Source organism: Cyanistes caeruleus, chromosome Z, assembly GCF_971803275.1.
Source record: "Cyanistes caeruleus chromosome Z, bCyaCae1.hap1.1, whole genome shotgun sequence".
Taxonomy (NCBI): Eukaryota; Metazoa; Chordata; class Aves; order Passeriformes; family Paridae; genus Cyanistes; species Cyanistes caeruleus.
The window spans coordinates 24,788,124-24,811,195 of NC_141732.1; the positions used below are offsets into that span (position 1 = coordinate 24,788,124).

General features: G+C 39.8%; 2 protein-coding genes across 6 annotated transcripts in view; one reads left to right on the plus strand and one right to left on the minus strand.

Moving 5' to 3' along the window:
- The window catches only part of SNX24 (sorting nexin 24), a 91,730-nt gene extending 79,777 nt beyond the window's left edge, over positions 1 to 11,953 (plus strand). For all 5 annotated transcript variants that reach the window (XM_023944360.2, XM_086867064.1, XM_086867066.1 and 2 more), the window contains 4 exons: positions 4,409 to 4,503; positions 5,630 to 5,662; positions 6,541 to 6,605; positions 11,095 to 11,953. In XM_023944360.2, coding sequence (XP_023800128.1) covers positions 4,409 to 4,503; positions 5,630 to 5,662; positions 6,541 to 6,605; positions 11,095 to 11,165 — 264 coding nt within the window. In that variant the 3' untranslated portion in view covers positions 11,166 to 11,953. The remainder of the gene's footprint in view (positions 1 to 4,408; positions 4,504 to 5,629; positions 5,663 to 6,540; positions 6,606 to 11,094) is intronic.
- Positions 11,954 to 13,512: 1,559 nt separating this feature from the next.
- Positions 13,513 to 21,967, minus strand: PPIC (peptidylprolyl isomerase C). The gene is made up of 5 exons (XM_086867063.1): positions 21,818 to 21,967; positions 17,747 to 17,860; positions 17,183 to 17,276; positions 15,346 to 15,530; positions 13,513 to 14,119 (listed from the first exon to the last, which is right to left on the minus strand). Exons 1-5 carry the CDS (start codon positions 21,914 to 21,916, stop codon positions 13,991 to 13,993), a joined length of 621 nt encoding a protein of 206 aa, XP_086723189.1. The 5' UTR covers positions 21,917 to 21,967; the 3' UTR covers positions 13,513 to 13,990.
- Between the last annotated feature and the right edge of the window lie 1,105 nt (positions 21,968 to 23,072).

Sequence of the window (23,072 nt, forward strand, 5' to 3'; positions counted from 1 at the left end):
GCACGCTTCTTGAAACTTTATATAGGATTTTATACACATTTGATAACCTCCTTCTGTTCTTACATATGTGAATACTTCTGGTAGTAAGGAAAACTTAAAATTATTTTTAGAATTCATCCCAGTTAATAACCTCTAACAAGCCTCACTGAACAAGGAGTGAGTTTCTTCATAGTTCTTCACAATGGATATTATAAAAGACTGTTGTATCTGCTATTACTTTAAAAAAATAAAAGCTTAATCTTACAAGTCTGGTTCCTTTCTCTTCTTGGATTTTGATAACCTTTTTATCATTTCATGGGACTGTGTAAAGGAGTTCAGGAAAAGCAGGTTAATAGAAGAATATAGACTCTAAAATGTTCTAAAAGATGTGGATTTTGGTCCCAGTGGAGACTGACACTCCAGCCTACTTACTGTAGCTGGAATGTATTGATTTTCTTTTCCCCCATTTTAGCTGCACCACTGAATTAGGAATTGTGAAGCATCTTTCCCTGTGAAGAGAGGAAAAACTGTCATGAACTTTTTCACCCTAACAGTACAGCCTTTCAAACTAAACCCGATTGAATGGAAAAGTCTGTAAGAACCCTGCAATTCAGCTCCCACTCTCTTTTCTCCCTGTTCAACAGCTCTTCCAGTCACCTCAAGAAAATGTGATAGATGACTGTAAGAAATAGATTTTTAAATATTTCTTCATTAAAGCCAGTATTAATAATAATAATAATAATAATAATAGAAAATGATACATTTCTATGGCATGATCTCTGAAGGTTAGCGAAGTGGTCTTGTTCAGGTTTTCAGCAAGATGTTCTGTTACTGTTATAATTGGCTGATGAGTAGGTTTGGGCCTAACTAGAATGCCAGTGTTCGATTTCACAGTGTCCTCTGTGAAGATATGTCACCATTTACCCTGGCTTTAGTGACAATTTTCTAAAAAGGAAACTCATGGGAAATCATTATGCTGTTTATATGTCTCCCTTGTTGGAGAGCATTATCCTGTGATATTTTAGCACTGTTTTCCACTGCATGATGGCATCTAGCTAAGGTTAAGGCAGAACAAGTCCCTTTGCAATTTTGTGACTGTATTTTACTTACTGAAGGAGAAAAGATAACCGACAATTAAGTATTTCAGATGTCACTGAAAGAACATGTGCAACTAATCAATGACATCCTTAGGGAACATGATTTTATGAAACTGATAAGGTAGAAAAATTGGGGATTTTATGATTTGTCTTACATAATAATAATTGCACCCTTCCAATGAAAAAGACATTTCTGCTGATGTAAACATCAGACTTTCCCTTGTGTTGTGTTGTGTTGTGGGTTTTTCTCCTGAAGCACAGAGTAGTTCATTAAAGTGTGACAGTAACAGATAAACACCCTTTACAATTTTCTAAGAAAATATGGCACTTTTAGTTCAGCTGAAATCAATGAGTTGAAAAATGTATTTCTGGAGTCACTTCACAAATCACTTCCTTGGGGTTGTGTTAGCTGGTTTAATTTTGGGGGAAGAGGGGATTTTATTTACTTTAGGAAGGAAATACATATCCTGTTTGTTTTTTTTTTTTCTTACATCAGTGTACTTAGCACTAGGGGACCTATATTTGAAACTTGTTGCTATGATCTTGATAGAATTTGGATGCAATAAAAATTCACATTACAAAGAAACTAAGTGTGACTTTTTATTTATTTATTTGAAAATGTTTATCTTTCAGTTTCTGAGCAAACAAGGAAGCTTAAAAGCCAATATCATATATTCACTTGAACAAATGCTGCAGTTGAGCATATTAAATCACAAATTATAGGTAGTGGTTGAGAAACTTTACCTGCTGATTCCTTTTCTGCATACCTATAATTTTGGATTGTAAAATACGGATTTCTTACAAGTTTTCAGACAGAAGTAAAAAACCTATTGTGTTATGGGTTGGTTCAGGTAAATTAAGACAATTGTAATAACATTTCTGATTAAAGAGTTGTTTTTTTTTTATTTAAATAGGACGCTGAGAATGGTTAGGCTTTTTTTCTAGACATCCACTTTGGGTCACCACTAGAGTTAGGAAATGTGTTTAGACAGACACACCTAATCTATTGTGGCTTGTTGGTGCTTGTGGGGCTTTTGTTTTGATATTGGCTGGTTGGTTGGTTTGGGGTTTGTATGGGTTTTTTGTTGGCTTTTCTTTGGTTTAGTTTTGTTATTGTTGTTGTTATCAGGCTTTGTTTTTCTCCTTTTAGTGTCCACCGTGTATTTTAAATGGCAAGATTACATTCTCACCCCTTGTTGAATCACAGCCAATGAAGTCAAGCCAGAAGATAATTTGCCCCCATTAGTATAATTAACTTGTAAACTTCATATTTTTATTTCTAATGCTTAAAAATCCATATTACATTACATCAGTTGAAAAATCCTCCTTTGGTCAATGTAGTCAGTCATTACTTCCTTCATAAAATTCTGGAAATTACAAAATCAGCAGAGGCAGTATACAAATACAGTGCAATGCAAATTCTACATTTTCAAGTTTTGGGGTCACCAAAGCAGAGTTATTGACAGCTAACAAATTGTATGGCTTGACATACTAAAATGGATAGTATTTGCTTACATCTTACAGAGAAAGGCATTTGGTCAGGCCAGGATTAGCAGAGCTTGGGTGGACTTAATAAATGTTGTGAGAAAAAAAAAACAGAATAAGATGAAGTTTGAAATTTCATATAAGCACTTACATATATAAGCACTTACAAGGATGCCCTTAAACATCTTTCTATGACTTTTTGTGGTCCCTCATTGCATATAATTAGCAAAATAATTTTATTTGAGCCAGTCATACACATCTCTATGCAAGTCACATACCCTCTGAATATGCATCCACCTCCACACCTTCTTTTATGCATAACCTGAATGCAGAATGGGATAAATTTTGCATCAGCAGAGTGCTGATTTTGCAGAATGCAAAGTGGCATTTTTTTAATGCAGCATCTTCATATAGAGGTGAACTGAAAGGCTTAACACTTACCAACATCTTAGAACTCCTTTTTTGTTACATCCCTTAAAAGCTAGAACAGAAAAGTTCAAAAGCTGCATTTTTCCCTGGGTTGTTTTTTTTTTCCAAACATTTTAGTGATGGCCTCAGCTGTTGAGAAAGTGTAGCTTCTGAATTCAGACTTTCAGATAAAACATAAAAAAGATCCAGGTTTCAAATATCTTTGTTTTCAAATGCTTTTAAGTCCACGCACATCTTATGTAATCTTAACATTAAGCAGGTTTTCCTTGCACAGATAACCAAACCATTTGCTATAAAACCTGCTATGAAATCTAGAAGACTTCTAGATATCTCTTCCAACCTTTTTTTTTTTGGTGATCTTTCTTTTCTCTATATAGCATTGTGTCTCCCTTGTGATACTGTAATGTAAATGAATACAGTAATGTGTCTTTCCATCACCAGACTTGTTTCTTCTCTATATTTATTTCTTCTATCATAGCATAGGGTGGGAAAGTAAACAGGATGAACATGGAAACCGTTGCTTCTAGGAGTCGATTTAATTTTAAATCCAGTAAAATTTCTGTAACATTTCAGTAAAATACACACATTCACTTCAGATCAGGCCTTCATGAAGAAATCTCTTTAAGAAAGCTTATGGCTTCCTTTTTTCATGAATTATACATTTTCAGAATGTATGACAGTATGAACAGTAAAGAAATAGGGGGTTAATCTTTCAGGTGAGACATTGGTTGAATTTATGAACTGTTTTTCTTTGCCTTGTGAAAACTGTAAATCATCTCATCAAAGGAAAAAACCAGTGGACGTAGTCTGGCCATTATGTGCCCATTTTATCACAGTTGTGGAAGAATGTGGCGAGTCTGGCCAGCAGCTGCATGGTCAGAGCTTTGTCATTTGGAGCTGTAGTGCAGATACATGGAGTATGCTGTAAGCTGACCTGTCAAGCTAAGCACGAGTTTCCCTTGTTGTCATTTACCAAATGGTGCATTAATAAAACTGCACAAAGTGGAGACAACTTCTGCTCATAAGCCAAATGGTAGTCTTCTGTGAGCATGGTAGTCTTTCTGTGAACATGAAAGCTCTGAGCTGAGGCTGTTTTATTTTATATTTTAAATAAACAGAATTTTATTCACCAATGAGTATGCCAGTAACTTAGTTCCAGAATCAGACATCTCTGCTTGAGAGGCATATAGGTTGGCACCAGTGATGGCAGGTGAAAAAGAATGATGTAGAATAAGCTGGATGTATTCCTAAGTGATTCATCAAGAACTGTGGTTTTCCTATCAAATTGGCATTCAAAAATAGGTGTAAAAAAATGGAGAAAAGTATTGCAAGAGAGAAATGTTTTAGTAGCTGTGGAACTGTGCAATACCTAAAATATTTTTAAAATGTGGATTTCTATTGTGCCTTTTCTTTTACAGACAGTCATTTTAGAAAATGAAGAACTCCCTAAGATATTTCTCGATTTTCTGAATGTTCGTCATGTACCTACCTTGCCAAAAGCAGAAAGCTGTGGGTAAGCTCTCCTTTACTGAAAAATATATGGAGGCCAAAAGGCCCATATCCACTCAGTGCTGATGCAATTCTATTGACTTAAAATGGTCTTGCTGCCAACTCTAACACTGTAAAATAAATGGGCATTAGGTTCATGTTAAGTATGTTTATATATCCCCAAAAGGTCGTAAAATAAATCCAGCATGTTCAAAGACAGAAGGGAAGTTTAATGTAATATTCTTGGAAAGCAAAGGAGAGCTTAGATGATAAAAATATGACTTTTTTGTAGATCGTGAAGTATCTACTGAAATTTAAGATATTCATAAGCACTAAAATTGCATAGAAAGCCTTTGCATGTGTTTTATGGTCATAGTATCTGCACAAAGTATAAGCTCATTCTATGATCATTTTATGATCTTGCTCTGTATGTTCAATAATGGGGTTCTTTCACCTTTCTGATGACATTACCCCAGTGACCTGATGGCCCATCCCCTGCAAAGGGTTCCTAACCAGAGTGGCAGAAGTAAATCTTAGTACAATGAGTGTAACAACTACAAAAATACGTAAACCATTGTAACTGGAAGCTCTGTTACCATCTGCAGCTGTGAGCTTTGTAGGGAAAATTTCTTTTACTATGTAAGCAAAGATAATGGGGCTGGTAGTGCAGAAGCATTACCAGACTGTTCTCCCCAGAAAGTCACGTGGCCCTTTTCCACTTTGGGACAGGCTGTTTGGATCTGCAGTGGTGAGAAGGCAAGTTTACCTGAAGGTAATTTTGAGACCATCTTAGACTTGGAGTTCTCTATGGCCCAGGGCAGTGTCCAGAGTGGTTCAGAAGGTGTCAGGCTTGTAGTTTTCACTTGCAGTTAATGACATCAGACATTATCCTCAGTGGAACTGAGGACATACCCCAACACTTCACAGATGGGTAAATGGAAATTAATCTGTTACAGTAAAATGGATGCTGTAATTTTTAAGTAGTGGTGGTTATAAAATGATACAGTCTCCCTGTGTATTTCCTTCTGTGGCATTATGTGGCCACTGACCAGAAGAAAATTGCTTCCTTTGGTGATTCTTAAAAGATTTGGGGGTTTTAATTGTAAAATTAATTTTGTTGTAACCAAATCTTCCTCTCACTTTACTTGCAGCTCTTTTGATGAAACAGAATCTGAAGAATCAAGGTGAGCTTGATTTCTACTCTTTATAAGGCATCTGATTAATAAACTCCTTAAATTATTGGCATTTACTTCATTTGTTCCTTGCAGTTAACAAATTAGAAGTAGTTTAGCATTAAAATTAGATGTGTTTGTTAAATATTACCATCAGCTGTGCTATATCTATCCATTTTTAGTGTGGCTTGAACATCCTTATGCTACTGTTGAAAAATTCCATACAAAACTGGCAGAATATACTGCCAGCTCTGAAATACATCTGGGAATGTATTTTTTGTAGCAAGAAGATTTAGCAGATGAAATCAGAGGTCTGGGTTCTTCCCTATGCGTTTGATAGAGTTTCATCTGCATGTGGTTGCATTACTTGGAATGTATACATACAGAGCAGAGTGGAGAGGGCTGGGGGAAACTGCCTGTACCGTGGCTGAGGGTAGGAGTCAGGCCTGGGGGGCTTCCAAGGACTTCTCTCCATGGGCAATGGGTACAGCTACCAGTTTGGGGGCTGTAAGAACATGGTGACATTTTGACTCTGCTTGGTGGCCTGAGAGCCTATAGGCATGAAGCCTGGCTGTAAATGGTCTTGTAGCCTGCATGACACCACTGCCAGCGAGCAGAATAGAATCAGGAAGTCTCAGAGCCAGCTGCAAGCCATTCCTCCTGGAGTGCAGCCCCTTCACTCCAGCTTGGCATTGAGGGTTTCACCATGGCTGAGGAGCAGCGAGCTTTGCTTGCAGGAGATGGAGCCTGCCTTTCTGGGCAGCACTGGTGTATGGAACCTCACAGCACAGCTCCTGGCAACTCAACCACCTCACTTTATCAAAGCTAGTTTGTAGAACAGTCTGTTTGCTGTCCCTTGATACTGACATCCCTGTTCTTGACCTTTCCAGCAAACTGTCCCACCAGCCTGTGCTGCTGTTCCTAAGGGATCCATACATCTTGCCTAAAGCCAACGGTAATCAAACTTGTCATCTGTTAACAGCACTTTACTGATCTGACCCTGCACTGCATAAACCACATTATTATTATTATTATTATTAATACTGGCCTAGTCAAATGACACTGGTCCAAAGTCTAATAACCTGCCAATAAAACAATAGTTCTTGTGTAAGAAACCATCAAAACACGAAGTGGGCTGGGTGATTTGTAAAAGGGTGGAATTTTCTCCTGCAGTTGTTCTCTCAGGCAGACCTACTGAGAATTCAAATCAAAAGATGAAGAACACTTTTTCTTTCCTTTTCTTGTTGTTGACCCTTTGGCTGTTTTGCCTGAAGGATTTGAACTTGAATGCCCAGTCCTTTGTAAGTGCTTTTTCCCTAAACAACAGTCGATCTACTGCAAGCGTGTTTGTATTTCCATTTAGATTATTATTATTTCTTATCATTCATAACCTCCAGAGCTCTTTATGGGAGAAAAAAAAGTGTACTTTAAGTGTAAGTGGTATATTTCACAGGACATTTACATTAGACTTATATGGGTCAAAAGAGTGTTTGAAATTGTTGTAAACTCTCATTTTTAATATAAAAAGTTTTTTGAATTAAAAATTCAGAGAGTTTACCCTATCTTAAATTAAATGTGTGCAGAGAAAAAAAGTACCATTTTCAGAATGTATTCCTCTCGGCTTTGTCATTTTACTTGTTTGAACTTGTTTCTACTAAATATTTCATTAAAAAATCGCTTTCAGAAGAGAATTTTCTCCCTGAGACACATAGATTCTTTTTTAATGTGGCATTTTGTTTCATTTTACAAAACACTGTGTAGGAATCAGATTCTCACACTGCCTTGAAATTCATTAAATTTTTAAGAATAAATTCAGGAAAGAGCACTTTTTTGCTTTTCCTAGACAGTGGAGTGTATGTACTTCCTTGATATTTTCTCAATATGTTTATAAACACTTGAGGTGAGGGAATAAGGAAGACAAAACCAATCTCTTTTCAGTGCTGCCCAGTGATAGGACTAGAACATAAGGAGCTGTGTCCCAAGCCTGGGCACAGGTTTCCCAGAGTGGTGTTGGGTCTCCACTTTTGGAGACACATGGAAGCTGCCTGGCCAGGGTCCTGTGCGACTGCCTGCAGGCGCTCCTGCTTCAAGAGCGATTTGGACCAGATCACCTCCAGACACCTCCCAGCTGCAGCTTTCTGTGGTTCTGTTGGTTTTTTCAAGCTGTTTATCAGAACCATAGGGACAAACTCATGTATTTTGAGAGGGTTAAGTAGTCTCTCTTGCAGGCAATGTCCACACTAGCTAGTAGTGGGGCCAAACACTACTGACCCTATGAAGTCTTGCTGAACTCTAATGTGTAACTAGAGTGAAACACAGACAGAGGTCCAGTATGATTCAGGTCCACATCAGAAGACACGTGACAAGGTTGTTTAGCTTTTACTTTGCCTTAGCACTAGTCTGATCTCAACAGACTGAATGTGAGAGGCTGCAGTGCAAATCACAGACTCAGTGAACCAAAGCACAGTAAGGGGAGGGGGTCACTGCACAGGATCATGTCTGACCCAACTGACAACAGTAATGAAGAATCACCCACACAGTAACCCCTGTTTAAAATTTGGTCCAGATGCTGCCTATACTAATATTTAGAGTGAGCCACTTTGCATGTCTTAATCTTAGTGTTTAAGGCTCCTCATAATTATATACTTGATTCCTCAAGAGCCTGGTATAAATCACAAAGAACATGTAACTCCATACCATTCTGAAGAGAGAAAATGGATTTCATATACAGTTATCCCAAAAAATTGAGATGGTGCTTAGTATTTCCAGCCCATGTGTAACATTTTGCTGTTAGACTTCAAGATTCTGCAGTTCTGTCATAGTATTTATCTCCCTCCCATAATGTATACTCTGAGTAAGTGTAAGCTTCCATTTTGTGAAATCATTAGGAAGTTTCCAATGAATTTTGTAACTTTTTTTTAAACTAATGCGAAAAGGCCTTAATATAAAGGCCTCTTCTAATGAGTAACATGTTCAAATATTGAGTAGGCCTCATTAATGACATCTGAAACAAAAGACATTTCAGGCTTTTGCCAAGGCATTTTTTGGTATTTTAGAAAAGGAAGAAGAAAACCAAGTCCTGAGTAGAGACTATTAGTTGGCTCAGGTCTAGTTAGAAAGAAACAAAGTTTTTACACAACTACCACTGCCTTTAATTCTTCTTGTTTTTAATTTGCAGCACAGAGAAAATATAGATGAGTTTTCTAAAATTTTCCCTCTCAGATCAGTTCTTTGATAGACTCTGGTTCCTATGTAGAAACAGCAAAGGTTGTTCAACCTGTGATGAAAAGTACGCGTCCGTTAACAACTATTTGTTGTATGTTTTCTTCGAAAAAGGTGAATTTCAATCAGAAGTCTTTCCTGGATACAGGAATGCCTGTGTTAATGTATTTCAATAAATAGGAAATAGTGTGAGTTTTAAACAGAATAAATAACTATTTCTGGAATATAATACTCAAAGAACATTTTCACCCTGTCACTGCACTGTTACTTGTCTTTATAAAATATAATCTTCCCATTATTCCAGTGACTGGGCTTTAAGCACTGCTGAGTTGCAAGACAATTTTTCCAGAATAAGATCCACAGTTACTAACCTCATTGATTTTCAGATTCCCTTTCTCATGATGTATCTAACTGTCGGTGTGCCCAAGTGCACATTTCTTTATGTGTAAGGCTATGGGGAGAAAAAAAAAATGTTCTCAAAAAAAAAAAATTAAGGAAAAGCTTAATATGCTTCAAATTGGAGATGATGCCTTGGAATCTAAAAGAATGGTATCTTAGATTTACTGTCACTTGTTTGAAAATTGTTCTGATGATTCTTTAAGCCATGCAAACATCACAGATCTGAAAGACTGTGCTTTGTTGTGTTTATACTTGTTATATATATATATATATATATACACACTTTATTTGTATTTAACTTAAATTGACATGCTTGATTTTTTAAAGCAGAAAAGGCTCATATAAAATCTAATGTTGTGGGGTTGTATCCTTTTGAAAATCAATCCTTGTGTTCTTAAATATACTGTATGTTATAGAAGAACCAATAAAAACTGGTTTCTGGAACTGCATCATTTAATCAAGAAGGAAAGCATCAGATCACCTTTACAAGTGTATTTTTGATAAAATTAATGACAACTGCATAGGGTTATTCTGACAGGGTAATTTGGGACAGATGAGCTTACAGGATTTGAGGAAACATTACTGGATTCAAAATATTAGCAAGTCATTTATAATTATGACTTACTATGAGAAGCTGGGTAGAATTATGCATATATTGTTTACAGAGGAGGTTACAGTTCATGAAAACATCCTAAAATATCTCTATTCATAACATCTGTAATATTCTAAATCACTTTATTAATTACAATGAAATAACACATTTAAGACCATAAGGATTGTTTTTATAGGGTTCAAATCTACTTTTGTTCAATATTTTCACTTCAAAAAATATTTCTGTGAACGAATTAGCGACAAACCCTTATTCCCACCCACATCAGGTGATCTAATTCATCAAGTACTAATGATTTTTATAAAAGTTGCATCTCCCCTTTGTGAATATCCTGTAGGCTGATAGTTGAAGGATTGATTAGTGTGGAAAGTTGTGCATCAGAAACAATCTGTTCTTAGCAGGAAATCCATTTCTAGTACACAAATAATTTTAAGGTTGTAAAATGTGATCAGAAATTCTTAGTTTTAATGCCTGGTGATTTAAATAGACCATTAAAATCTCAGATGTTGGTGCATTTCAAAACTCTTTTCAGTTTAACAGTGTACATCCATGTACCTGGATCTATTACTGTGTTCTATCAGGCAATTCTTTCATGCCAAATAGAACATGAGAATTAACTGGCAGTTTCCTCTGCATCCATGACAACAAAATAGTGGGAATTTTTTCCTTCAAGTACTGTAGGATGACGTTTTGTAGCATGTGACTTTTTAGGTTGATTGGACAACCTGAAAATTTCTTGCCTCAAATAATCATCTTTGTACAGGCATCCTCAAGTCTTCTCAATCTGAACACTGCTGTAAACCACAATACAAAAAACAGCTTTGAAGTATTCCCAGTAGTAATCTTGAAATTTCTTCAAGTATATTGAGATTTTGTTAGAAACTGAATTGCCAGTGTAATCCATCTTCCTTGTGAGAAAAGATTCAGATAAAGAGCTGGAGCCTAGCAGCGTTAAGTATTAGAACATCCCTTTAAATCAATAAGCTACAAATCTGGCAGCGCATTCATGCAATGCCCAGTGCTACCTTAAAGTGGCTTTAGTGCTGAAACAGCACTACTAATAGCACATCCCCAACATGGATAAACAGTTGAGTAATGCAGTAACCCGAAGTAAATGAGGCCTTACCTAGTTAAGTTTCACAAAAAGCATTTATATTGTATTGACATAGATAAGAAGGTAAGTTTCTTCTCTTTTTTCCTTTATTTTTTTCAGATGACTTTCCAAACGTAGTTATAGATGGCATTCTACATGGAATATTCTATCCTCATTTACTGCCCAGGTAGAAGTATACAAGGCAAGAAGAAGCTGAAGCAAGTCTCTGAGTCATGGTTAACAGAACTAACAGGAATAGTGTACTAATAGGAATAGTTCTGTGATGTGAAAATTATGCTCAGAAGAAAGAGGCACAACCTTAGATTAAGTTCAAGCATTATGTGTTTTTAAATAAAATCACTGTCATTACAGTTGCTGCTTTTAAAAAAAAAAAAAAGAAGATATGGAAACAACAGTATTGAAGTTATTTATACCTTCTATATATTGACATGCTCTATTTAACACTAAATGTTCTAAGTCATACACTGTATTATGCTAACCTTTGAAGAGAAAAGTTTTACTAATTATTTCTATAATTGCTATTAAAGCAAACACTAAACAATTTTGCACCAGGATTTTTCCCAGCACATTACCCATTGCTGGCACTGGATGGATTATAAGTGCTGAAGAGAGTGTGTGCAGAATTGGAAACATGCTTTCACATTCTGAAACACATAGCACTCTCTGAGGAAATTTTCTAGATTTCAGTTGAAATTATTTTACTTACCAAGAGCTTTTATGTGGCTTTTACACCTCTAACCTATGTGTTTGTTTATTCTCCACATCAACTTGCTGACTGTATTCCATATATTAACATTTTATAAGCGACAGAACATAGAACTATGTGGTAAACTAAAGCAAGAATATTATTAAGATTATGATCAAACTAAAACTGATACATATATATGTATGTTCAGATTTAACTGGAAATTTGTACGTGTGCTACTGGACATTACAAAATAAATAACTAGGACATGAATGTACGACTTCAGTGGCTTTTTCCATGCTTTTATATTGAAATTTTTCTGAGATTTTGTCATCTGAAATGGGTCTCACAGATGTCTCCCTATGAAGTGTGAGAAAATAACTGTGTCTGCTCACTTAAGGCTCTTAGCTTAGCTGAACATGGTAGCCTTACAAAACTGTATGTCTTGGTGAACAACAATCAGTGTAATGGAACACTCAGTAGGTCACTGGGGCTCATCAGCAGGAGTGTTACACAAAAGTAGCAATGGCAAAGCTGGGCACAAACATACGTCTGATCCTGGAGACACATGCCTGTTGTAACTACTAAATGTGTTTGGAAGCCATTTGAGGAGAGTGGAAAGCTAGGACTTGGTAAAAAGGTAGGCCTGTGACTACAGCACTTGTTCAGGTAGCATAACTTTCTGAGGTCTGTAGGCTCAGACTCCAGGGATGTTTTCAGCTACTGGCAGAATGCTGGTCGGGCAAGGCAGTCTGAGGCATTCTCACTCCTGCTTGCTCACCCTGCTCCCAGAGCTGCTTTTCAGAAAGTTTTACTTTAAACAGCTAGTGGAAAGGGAAGTGATTGGGGTAAAATGGAAATCTCATTGCCTAGCACTAGGTAAACTTAGAGGCCCTTGCCAAGTTCTCCTCCACTTTTGTTTGCAGAGGACAGTAATCCTTTCACAGATCTCTGGAAAGAAGTGTCAGTATTTACCTTCAGGAGAGGCCCCAGAGCTGTGGATGAAGAACCAGCAGGAGCATCCTCTAACTGCAAATGACAGGAGAATCTGGGTTAAATCCCTATCCACAGCTTTTTCTTGTTTCCTTGTCAGTGGAATGCCAATAGGTACCCACAAGCTCTGTGCTGCAGCAGCCTCTTCTACCCTGAATCACTTCAACTCTGGATACCTCACATTGGCTCCAGGACGCCCTTCAGGAAGTTAGTCACTACAAACAGAAGTGGTGTGCTGCCCATTGTACAGGTGGATGAATCCTTCACCAGATCTTGGCACTAGCTCTTCTGTCTTGAGTCTTAAAACAGCTCAAAAGGAAAAAAAAAACCACTTCTCTTCCCTGTGGAGTTCTGTAAGAACTTAACACAGATGTCTCTTAAGCATTACCCTCCACTGACCTTCTCTGAAAGCTACCAGTTGTCAGTTTAAGAGTTATTTATGAAGCATCACCAAAAAAAAATGAACCTAAAGTTCTCAAACTTATAGCAAAACTTAAACAAAAAGCAGTTGAGCTTAAAATAAGTAACATTAGTTAGGTATTACAAAATTCACCATGCTGTAAAACAAGGATTCTTCTCTTTTAATCAGTTTCTAACTAATTATCTCATTCAATAATAGACAGAAAAGCTGCTTGTTCTTGATCGCAGAATGGTATCTAAATAATAAATAAAGACCATAGGGACTTTTATCTGACATGTTAAGATTAGGAAAATTTACCATCTCTGCTCTAACCTTACAACCTTATCCACTGAAAAGCAAAACCTCCTGCATATTTTTTGGAATCAACAGAGGTGAGAAAAAAGACCTTGGGGAGTGCAGTAAAAAATGCTCTCAAGTATTTATTTGAAATCAAAGTTTATTTATTCAAAACACTTCCATATTTTACTTTTTTTTTTTTTTAAGTTTTTAAAAATGCTGGCAGTGTTACAGTAAATATTTTCAGTTGAAAATACAAAAACAAATATTGCTAAAATTTCCAAACAGAACAAAATTACTGTACTTTAAACCTTGAAAAAATAGAATTACTGCTACCCTAAAGTGCTATAATTTTTTATTGAAGACTTTCTGCAAGAAAAAGGTTTTTTTTCTGCAAGATATAGAATTTGGTGGCATATGTCTTGAATTTCAAAGAGTGGCAGCTCCAACAAGTTGTTACAGAAATAGTCCTATCTTCTCTGTATTTGGCAAATGATAAGTATTGCCTAAATGTAACTTCCTGTGTTTTAAGGAGAAAACTCAGTGGATCAATGAGATTGGTCAAAAACTGGCATTAAAGAAAAGTGATTAAGTTTTACTTTTCATTCTGAGTATTGTTCTCACCAGTCACCAACTTCAACTACAAATGGTTCCTTTACAGCTATTTTGCCACTGTTGACAATCACGCAGTCTTGAAGGGGCCGATCATGTTCATCTGTCTGCTGGAGTTCTATTGAGTGCACCACAGACTGTCAAACAAAAAAAGAACAAACAGAAAGGTTCAGTTTAGCCAAAGAAACTCCAGTGGCTGAAGTCTGGTGCCACGGAAACAACGAAGTGTGTCTAACATCACTGCTTATTAACCAGCTTGTGAACAAAGACCTTTACCCTGTCAACTTCCCACATCCTTTTTTTTCCACATTAGCAGTTGTGCCACTCTGTAAATCACACACAGTTGACAGAAGCACAGGAAAAGCTGTTTGCCCTCCTAGGAAATATTTCAGCCAACAAAAACATTTTGAAGGGGCAACTGAAAATGTACTTTCAGCTGCTTAAGCTGGCACACAGGATTTTATCTGTGGCCTGTGAGCAGAAAGTGAATCCAGAGATCAGAAAAGGCAAGCATTATTTTTCTAATTGTACAGCATAACTGTGCTTCCAGAAATCTGGTTACTGCTTTAACCTTTAGCACACAACACACACATACAGATTTTAGTGTGGTACCTTGCCACCAATATTTTTAAAGGACAAAATTGATTTAGGTTTATTGACAACTTGGTTTTGGATGTTCATCCATTAATCTGACTAAACTGAAACTTCAGTCTAAATATCTTCTCAAAAATTTACAGCTACTACTGTAGATGAATTAAAATGGAATTCAGTATGAATATGGAAGTGAAGGGCAAATATTCTGATGACTTTTTCAAACTCCTCAAAGTCCAGTAGCTCATGTTTTCCCCAAGATTAAAAAGGAGTAATTTGTAGGGAAAACCAGACTAATAAAAGTATAATCGTTTGTAAATATAATTTTTTAGCTTAAAATTCTATTTGGACTCTCATCGGTATGTTTTTGCATCCTTTACATTCATACATTTTTAAAAACCCTTAACAGTGAAAGTGTTACCCATAACTAGCATGTGCTACAAAATTTAATTTTAGCCTGTACAAAAAGAATTATTTCATGGGTAACAGTGTTACTGAAAGGAGGAGATGAACTTTCTCCATTTGTAATCTGCAAGTGTCAGAGTTCATTTCAGTTGTTAGCAGCCTGAAAAAATGGCTGTGAAAGCCAAAAGCATGGTACAGGTTTCCATTTCTGCTGTTTCAGTTCTAAATCATCCAGCTGGAGCTCTTCACAATCATTTTCTACTGTGTACATATTGGATGAATACTCAACTGTTTCTGAACTATGGTAACAGGGATATAATGGGTCCAGATAATAGTTTGCCCAGATCAACCACTACTTTAAACTTACCATTCCATCAAGGACTTTTCCAAATACTACATGTTTTCCATCTAGCCAGGAAGGCTTTGTCACACTGATGAAGAACTGGGATCCGTTGGTGTCCGGGCCAGAATTAGCCATGCTAACCCATCCAATTCCATAGTGTTTGAGCTTGAAGTTCTCATCAGGAAACCTTTCTCCATAGATGCTTCTTCCTGTGACAAAAAAATAAGAAAGCAAACTTACTTAAAAAAAAACATAATCAAACAAGAGCCTCTTTTTGTTCAAAAATGGAAAAAGCCAAGTATGAATTCAGGACTTGAAGGTTCATTGTTTGAGTAAACACAGCAGCATCACTGTTCAAGCATCAGCAACTCCATAACTAAAAACATTTTGTGTGTAAAGGTGAGCTAAACCACCACACATAAGGAGAGAATAGTTAAAGCTGATGATGTTTTATGCTTTGAATTTAAGCAGGCTGAATACCTTCAAAGGTCTGGTTTACAGATACCACTGAACAATAGTATACTTCATCTTGCTGAGCAAATTAAAGTACATTCTTATGGTCATGAACAATAAGGCTGCCATGTTTTGTGACAATTTCAATATTTAAACCTTTCCCTTATGCTAAGAAATTGCTTTAGACATGTTTAGAAACATAGGAAGACCAAATGGAAATCAGACTAAAATACTTTGTGTGGATGTGTCCCATGACATAAAGATTCTGATGTTGCTAAAATAGTTCAGGGAGAAAGCACATGAGTCATGGTCAAACCACCATTACTCTGAAAAGAGAAGGTTGTCTGTCTAACTCCTTACTTGTGCAGTGCCTAGCACAATGGGGACACCCAACACCACCAGGTGCTATCCCAATAAACAACATCAGCAGGCAAATACATGCTTCCTACCTTTAATGCTAAAACTATGTCTTTGGTATTATGGTCTTCCCCTTTGTTCACTGCTAGGAAAAGGAATGTGTGTTTTCCATTCTATCCCAGCAGGAAAATCTCTAACAGTTCATGCAGACAGTTCAAATCGTAGCATGTGAAGAATGTTCATGTAAAGGAAGAGAAGAAATCAGCAGCCAGTGAGTGCAGAGCCAGAGATGCTGTGCTCGCATTGCCCCCCTGAGTGGACTTAACTGTTCTTCTGGAGGCTCAGGAGGGAAAATTGATACACCCAGCCAGGACTCACAGCACCACAAGTTTGTGATTTCAGTTTTAGTAAGAGAAAACGGGGAGAGGGCATAACTATTCTAATTTCTTTCTCTCTCCCTGTTATGAAATTCCTTCTCACAGCACATCTCAGAGGTTCCTCAGAGCGGGCTGAGCTGAGAGCAGAGAGGACAGCCTCCTTCTTCCCTACCTGCCTTCCCTCTACGCGCTTTCACTGTTTCATCACGGATTACTTCTGCTGGATGACTTGAATAGGTTCACCTATACATGCAATCAGTGAGTGCCTCAGGGAAGGAGCGCTGTCACAAAGCCAGAGCAGGGGAAGGGTGGAGACATCCATCTTTTGGAGACGGTAAGTTGTAGGAGCAGCTCAGCTGGTCACGTGGCTCCAGCCCAGCACGCAAAGCCATGCTTCTTGAATGGGGACAAGTCACAGACAGAAAAGAGCTATCTGCAAAAATTGAGGACAAAGGAAGAGCTACACATACTTATAAATCAGATAATCCAAATAGCTGCAGCTTAGGCTACATGATACTTGGAAAAGTACTAGATGCTCTAAAACAAATGTGGGCTGGTTTGGTGTTATTTCATTTATCTGAGCAGAAACCATGAAGGAATATGCTGGTTTGCCCATATTTTCAGCAGACATTTGAACAAAGAAAAGGGAACCTGGAAGATACTAAGTATGTTACCTCCTGATCCATCTCCAGCTGTAAAGTCTCCTCCTTGAATCATGAAGTCTTTGATCACACGATGAAATTTACTTCCTTTGTATCCATATCCTCTCTAAGAAAATGAAATAATTCTTTAAATTAATGTAACATCCAGTTCTATACATCCAGTTTTATACAATCACTCAGGCAAGTTGTAAATGGCTAGATTTCACAGAATATATCACCAAGGGATGTAATACTGTTAAGAAACACATTAAACTGAGGTGCAGGTAAACACAGCTGGACTGCACTGCCACAAAGAAGGTATTATTCAGGTGATAAAAGCCATTGTCTTTATTTGAGTGGTATCTGAACACAGTAACTCCACGTGCTAGATCTGTAAGGCAGGGACAGATTGAGGTGCTCATATCCAGCATCTTATCTCTTATGAACCAAGCACCTGAGAAGACACACATTAGTGCACATCCTTGGGGATGGCATTTGTGCACAGGCTCCAGTGAATGAAGACTGAAACTGCATCAAACAAACACTGCCTTCCCAAGCCAAACTTCAGTACACAGTGGAAGAAAACCACAAACGTACTTCTCCAGTTGCCAACGCAATGAAGTTCTCCACGGTCTTTGGGACAACTTTTCCAAACAGTCCAATTACAATTCTGCCAACATCTTTGTCTCCAATCTTCACATCAAAGAACACCTAAATATTTTTTGTGAAGGGAACAAAAGCGATATAGATGTGAGCACAACAAACAACCAAGCTTTTCAAAGAGTAAGGTGGTAAGAAAATACTTTTGGCTGGTCAGTATTAATAATATCTGGCAATTCCTAAGGGTGTCGTTTCAGAGAAATCCTTTCAGAGCCACCAAAATCAGGTTATGCAGAGAACTGCTTTTAATGGCTTGGTAGGGCTACTGTATCTCAGGTTTGAAGATAGTGTTCAAGAAGATTTTTCCAGGACACATAAGTCTTTAAAGTTGAATGGAAAAAATGAAATATGAAAATAAGGATGAACAACAATGCTATTCCCATATGGGAGAAAATAACAGGGAACTATGGTGCTGACACTCCCCACAAATGACAGTTTGCTATTCACTCATGATCTTCACTGTTCTAGGCATCAGTATGTATACACAAAAGCCTAAATTCCATGAACTGACACAGTGGGAAGAAAATCTTATGGCTCAAGCAAGCAGTCACCTTCCTAAACGTGAATTCAAGCCCAGCAGAGAAATAACCAGACCAGCTTATTCAGCTGATTGCCTAAAAGGGGCAATGTATATGTCACTGAAAAGCAACTTCAAAAAGACAAATGAGTTATAAGACATTTTAATATAGTTCAGAATCTATGAATGCATATTTGAATGTGCAAAAATGTTCCAATAATTACTGAAAATAGGAACAGCTGTCAGGAAATGAGGCATTTTGAAGTTCTGAAAAAGTTACATAAAGGCTATTACAACTTCTAGGAAACAGCAATGTGTACTCCTATGATGTGGTATTTGCTGTTCCTTGTGGCACTCAACCAAGTATTACTTGTCTGTAATGCTAAGAAATTAGTCCAATAATGATAATAAATGACCACAGTCTCTCCAACGTGAATGCCTCTTTCACGCTCTCCTACTAAACATTTCTACCATTTCTTGATCTTCCATGTGGTTTTGACTGTTGAACTTTTGGCTAACACTATAAAAGCCCTACAAAGGAAATAAAATTCCTTTTGATACACCTCATCCATTTCCTTGGCACTTGGCACTGAATAACATGCTTCTTAGATGTGTGGCTCCCAAAGTATTAACAGCACACTTTCACTAACTTTTTAAGTTTTATAAACAAGCCTCTCTGAACTGTGCTGCCAGGGTTATCTAGGTAAGGGATATTGCCTTCCTACGATTTCTAACCCATTGCTTGTCTATTTTGCCTGGAAATGTTCAGTAGGACTGCCTGAAACACATAGGCATACATAAGTAACAAGACTCAGGCTACCAAACAATCACCCCACAGAGCAGGAACATCATACACTTTGTTGACAGCACAAGGAGACAAGTTCATCATATGCTGTAAGCCTACCACAGCCACAAGGCTTCATACGTGGCACTGCTGCCTGCCTAAGGAGCAAAACCAGCACTTTTAAAAATGTGTCTCTGTGTATCTTTGGCCACAAAATCAAGTATGGAAATATTTGTCAACCCTAAACACTATTTCTGCACAGAAAAGCCATGTTCTCCTGTGTGTATTTCCACAGGTTTTCTGGAAATTCAGTAAGCATATAGACACTAGTAGGCTGGTCGATACACTTTTAAATCTCAAAAAACATCTGGCCAAATTATTCACCAAAAACACTGAAATAAAGTAAATATTATAAATCTTCTATCTTATTAATATTTTTAAAAATATTTAATCGTATTTACAATCTGACGTATTTCAAAACTGAAATGAAAAAAGGACACACCAATAAGAGTGGCTGGTTCTCATAAAAATATTAATGTATAATTTACACAAGATGTTTGAAAAAATGGACAAGAGCATTCAATTATTCAGGGAAACTAAAGCTGACTTTGAAAGGAAGATCTCATGATTCTTAGAGACCAGGTAATGCAATAACCTCTTAAATGCAACAATACATGATATAAAGCCACAACAAGGGGGCCAAAATACATCTGGAATCATCCTGAGCAGTTTAGAGAGAAGTTTGGCTTTGAGCTTGTGAAGGTAGAAGAAAGAGGAGGAAAACAAATACTAGAAATCATTAAAATGGATACAGGAAAGAGACGGGCATCTTGAGTGCCCAATCAAGATGGGCACATCTGTATTGAGTTTGTACCCTGAATGATGCATGTCATTCTGGCTTCTCTATTGCAGAATGATAAAACCAACCTAAAAAATGTAGAAAAATGATGCTTAACAGGTATGGATTACCTCTTATATGAAGAAAGGTTACAGAAACTACTTAAACTGGGAGAAAACCAGTGTGATTTGATGATGAGCTTTGTAAAGTTACCACTGCCTAGGACATGGGAAACTGGCAATGCAATTTTTTATGTGCCACAACAATCAGAAAAGGACATAAAATTATAGCCGAGGCAGAAGGAATGAAGAAGGAAAGTGCTTTATGCATAATTAAATGGCAATATACTGCCAGAAGATTATCTGGAGGTCAAATTTACCCCTCCCCCCCCCAAAAAAATAAAAATCTGTGGTCTAGAAGTCCATGGCAATGACAATGTAAGTAGTTGCAGACAACAGCAGTAATGAAGTACAAAGGCACAGTTCATGGCTTAGGATGCCAAAGACATGCTAGAGGAAGCAGTTCTGCCCCTGCCCTTCCCTGTCACACTTCCATGAATGTCCTTCCATGGACACACGCTCTCCTAACTGCAAATGGAAAGACACTTGTAGGCTGAAACATGGAATTCCTGCTTTATCCAAAGTCGGACCAAACACCCCACCTCCTGCACCAATTTTTTTGGAAGGGATGCTGGTGCGCTGCAGTACCTAGGTACCTCGCTGTCCTGCCGGCAGGCCCCACAGCCCACATCTCCTGGTGGCCAGTGCCACTGCAATGGCCACGTGTGCCATAGGCGCACGGCCCAGCCCTCGTACCTGCCCAGGAGCCCTGCAGCACTGAGCCCCACGGATCCTGGCCTGCAGCTCTCCTGGCAGCCTCCAGCACCTACACCTCCCCTGGGGCCAACAAAGGGACTGCTCGCACAGTGAGCAAACCAAGAGCTTCACACAATGACAGAATGGGGCAGAGTGGAAAGGAGTCATCTGGCCCAGCCTCCCCACTCAAGCAGGGCCATCCCAGTGCACATGACAGACACAGAATTGTGTCCAGATGATTCCTGAATATCTCTTGTGAGGCAGACTCCACAGCCCCTCTGGGCAACCTGTTCCAGTGCTCAGTCACCTGCACAGTAAAGGAGCTCTTCCTCCTATTCAGGTGGAACTTCCTGCGCATCAGTTTGTCACCACCAAGCAGAGCCTGCTCCATCCTCTTGGAACCCTCCCCTCACATACTCATAGACATTGATAAGGTCCTTTCTCAGTCGTTCCTTCTCCAGGCTGAAGAGGCCCAGCTCCCACAGCCTACCCGGCAAGAGATGTTCCTCTGCCCAGATCAACTTTGTAGTCCTCCGCTGGATCCCCTCCAGGAGTTTCAGCAGAGAAGGCAGGGGGGAATGAATAAAACCCAGATGAGCCCAGCGCAGTTAAATGCCCCCTGCTCGGGGCAAACTGGCAGCATCAGCAGCCCCAGACTGCCCTGGCAGCGGCAGAGGCTGCAGCAGCGCCGGAGGGGTGAGGAATTTAAAAGTTTCCACTTCTGCAAGCCAGGGGGAGGCTTTGCTGGCCCGAACTCTGCGGTGCGCCAGCGCCTACAGAAAGGCGGCATGCCCAAAGGGATTAAACACCCGGTAACCAACCAACCGACCGAAAAAAACTAATAAAACGGTGAAGTTCTGGCGTTCGGCCAAGCCTACCCCAAGCCCCCTGTGCCCGGGATGCGGCGCGGGGCGGGCTGTGGGAGCGGGGCAGGGCAGAGGCCGGCCGGCTCCCCCGGCCACGGCCGCGGGACATCCCCGCCGCGGGCCCCGCCCGACCCGTCCCGAGGCTTCCCACCGGCGGAGACGCCGCCCCGGCTGCGGGCGAGAATCACCTTGGCTGTCACGCTGGGTCCCCTCCTCTTGAAGGCCTCGGCCGCCGGGGCCAGGAAGCACAGACAGGCCAGGGCGCCGAGCAGCGCCCCGCGGGCCATGGCGCCGGCCGAGCGCTGTGGCGCCTGCGCCGGGGCAGGGCGGCTCCTCCCGCGCCGGGGCGGGGGGCTCCGGGGAGCCACCGCCCGCCCCGGGGAGCGGTCGTCCGTCCCGGGGAAACGCCACCGGTCCAGCGGGAAATGCCGCCAATGCCAGGGACTGGTCACTCACCCCAGGGATCTGTCATCCGTCCCGGCAGGAGCGGTGACCCGCCCGGGGACTGAGCTGCGGTCCCGGCGCTGCCCGGGTGCGGGGCTGCCAGGACGGCCTGGCTGGATTTGGGGCGAGTGCAAGTGCCAGGTTCGGCCGTGCAGGTTCCTGATGGGTGGCGGGGAGCCGTGTGCCCTCCCCCGGCCAGCCGCGCCCCACGGGAGCTGCAGTGCCTGAGAGGGGCGCGACGGCCCAGCCTTCGGCTACGGCCAGGCTGTGTGCCCAGGAAGGTCCCACATGCAGGTGAAGTAGGTAAAACAGTAAATGCTTAAGGGATTGAGCCAGCCTTTCCTTGTGGGAAAGGGCAGTCATATCCTGGGCTGCATTCGAAAGAGCGTTGCCGGGAGGTCGAGGGAAGTTCTCCTGCTCCTCAGCCCTGGCGAGGACACATCGGGAGTGTTCTGTCCAGTTCTGGGCTCCTAAGCATTAAGAGAAGTGTGGAGCTCCCAGAGTGGCTCCAGCACAGGGCAAGAAAGGGACAAGAACATCCCTCTTTTGACCAAAGAAAGGCTGAGAGAGCTGGGCCTATTCAGCCTGAAAAAAAGTTACTGAGGTGGGCCCACATCATTATCTATGAGTATCTGAAGGGAGGATGTCAAGAGTCTGTACCAGGCTCTGCTTGGTGGTGCCCAGCAATAGATAAGAGGCAACAGGCCTAAACTGATGTACAAGATGGTCCATTTGATTACAAGCAAGAATTTCTTTACTGTGCAGGTGGTTGCACATTGGAACAGATTGCCCAGAGAGATTGCAGACTCTCCGCCACTGGAAATACTCAAGAACCATCTGGGAGTAATCCTGTGCCATGTGCTCTAGGACAACCCACATGGCCCACTGTGGTCCCTTGCAACATGACCAGTTCTCTGATTCTGTGATTTTGGAAGTGGGTCTTTGATCTTTGCTGTATTTAATGTGCTGAGTAGAAACAGGAGCCTGTGAGGCACTTGT

What these genes read in the sequence shown, in the direction of transcription:
- PPIC (XM_086867063.1), bottom strand. Translation starts at nt 21,916, where the DNA reads ATGGCCCGCGGGGCGCTGCTCGGCGCCCTGGCCTGTCTGTGCTTCCTG. An exon ending in GACCCAGCGTGACAGCCAAG is followed by an intron (nt 17,861 to 21,817) that starts GTGATTCTCGCC and finishes AAAAATATTTAG; the next exon opens with GTGTTCTTTGATGTGAAGAT. An exon ending in TTGCGTTGGCAACTGGAGAA is followed by an intron (nt 17,277 to 17,746) that starts GTACGTTTGTGG and finishes TCATTTTCTTAG; the next exon opens with AGAGGATATGGATACAAAGG.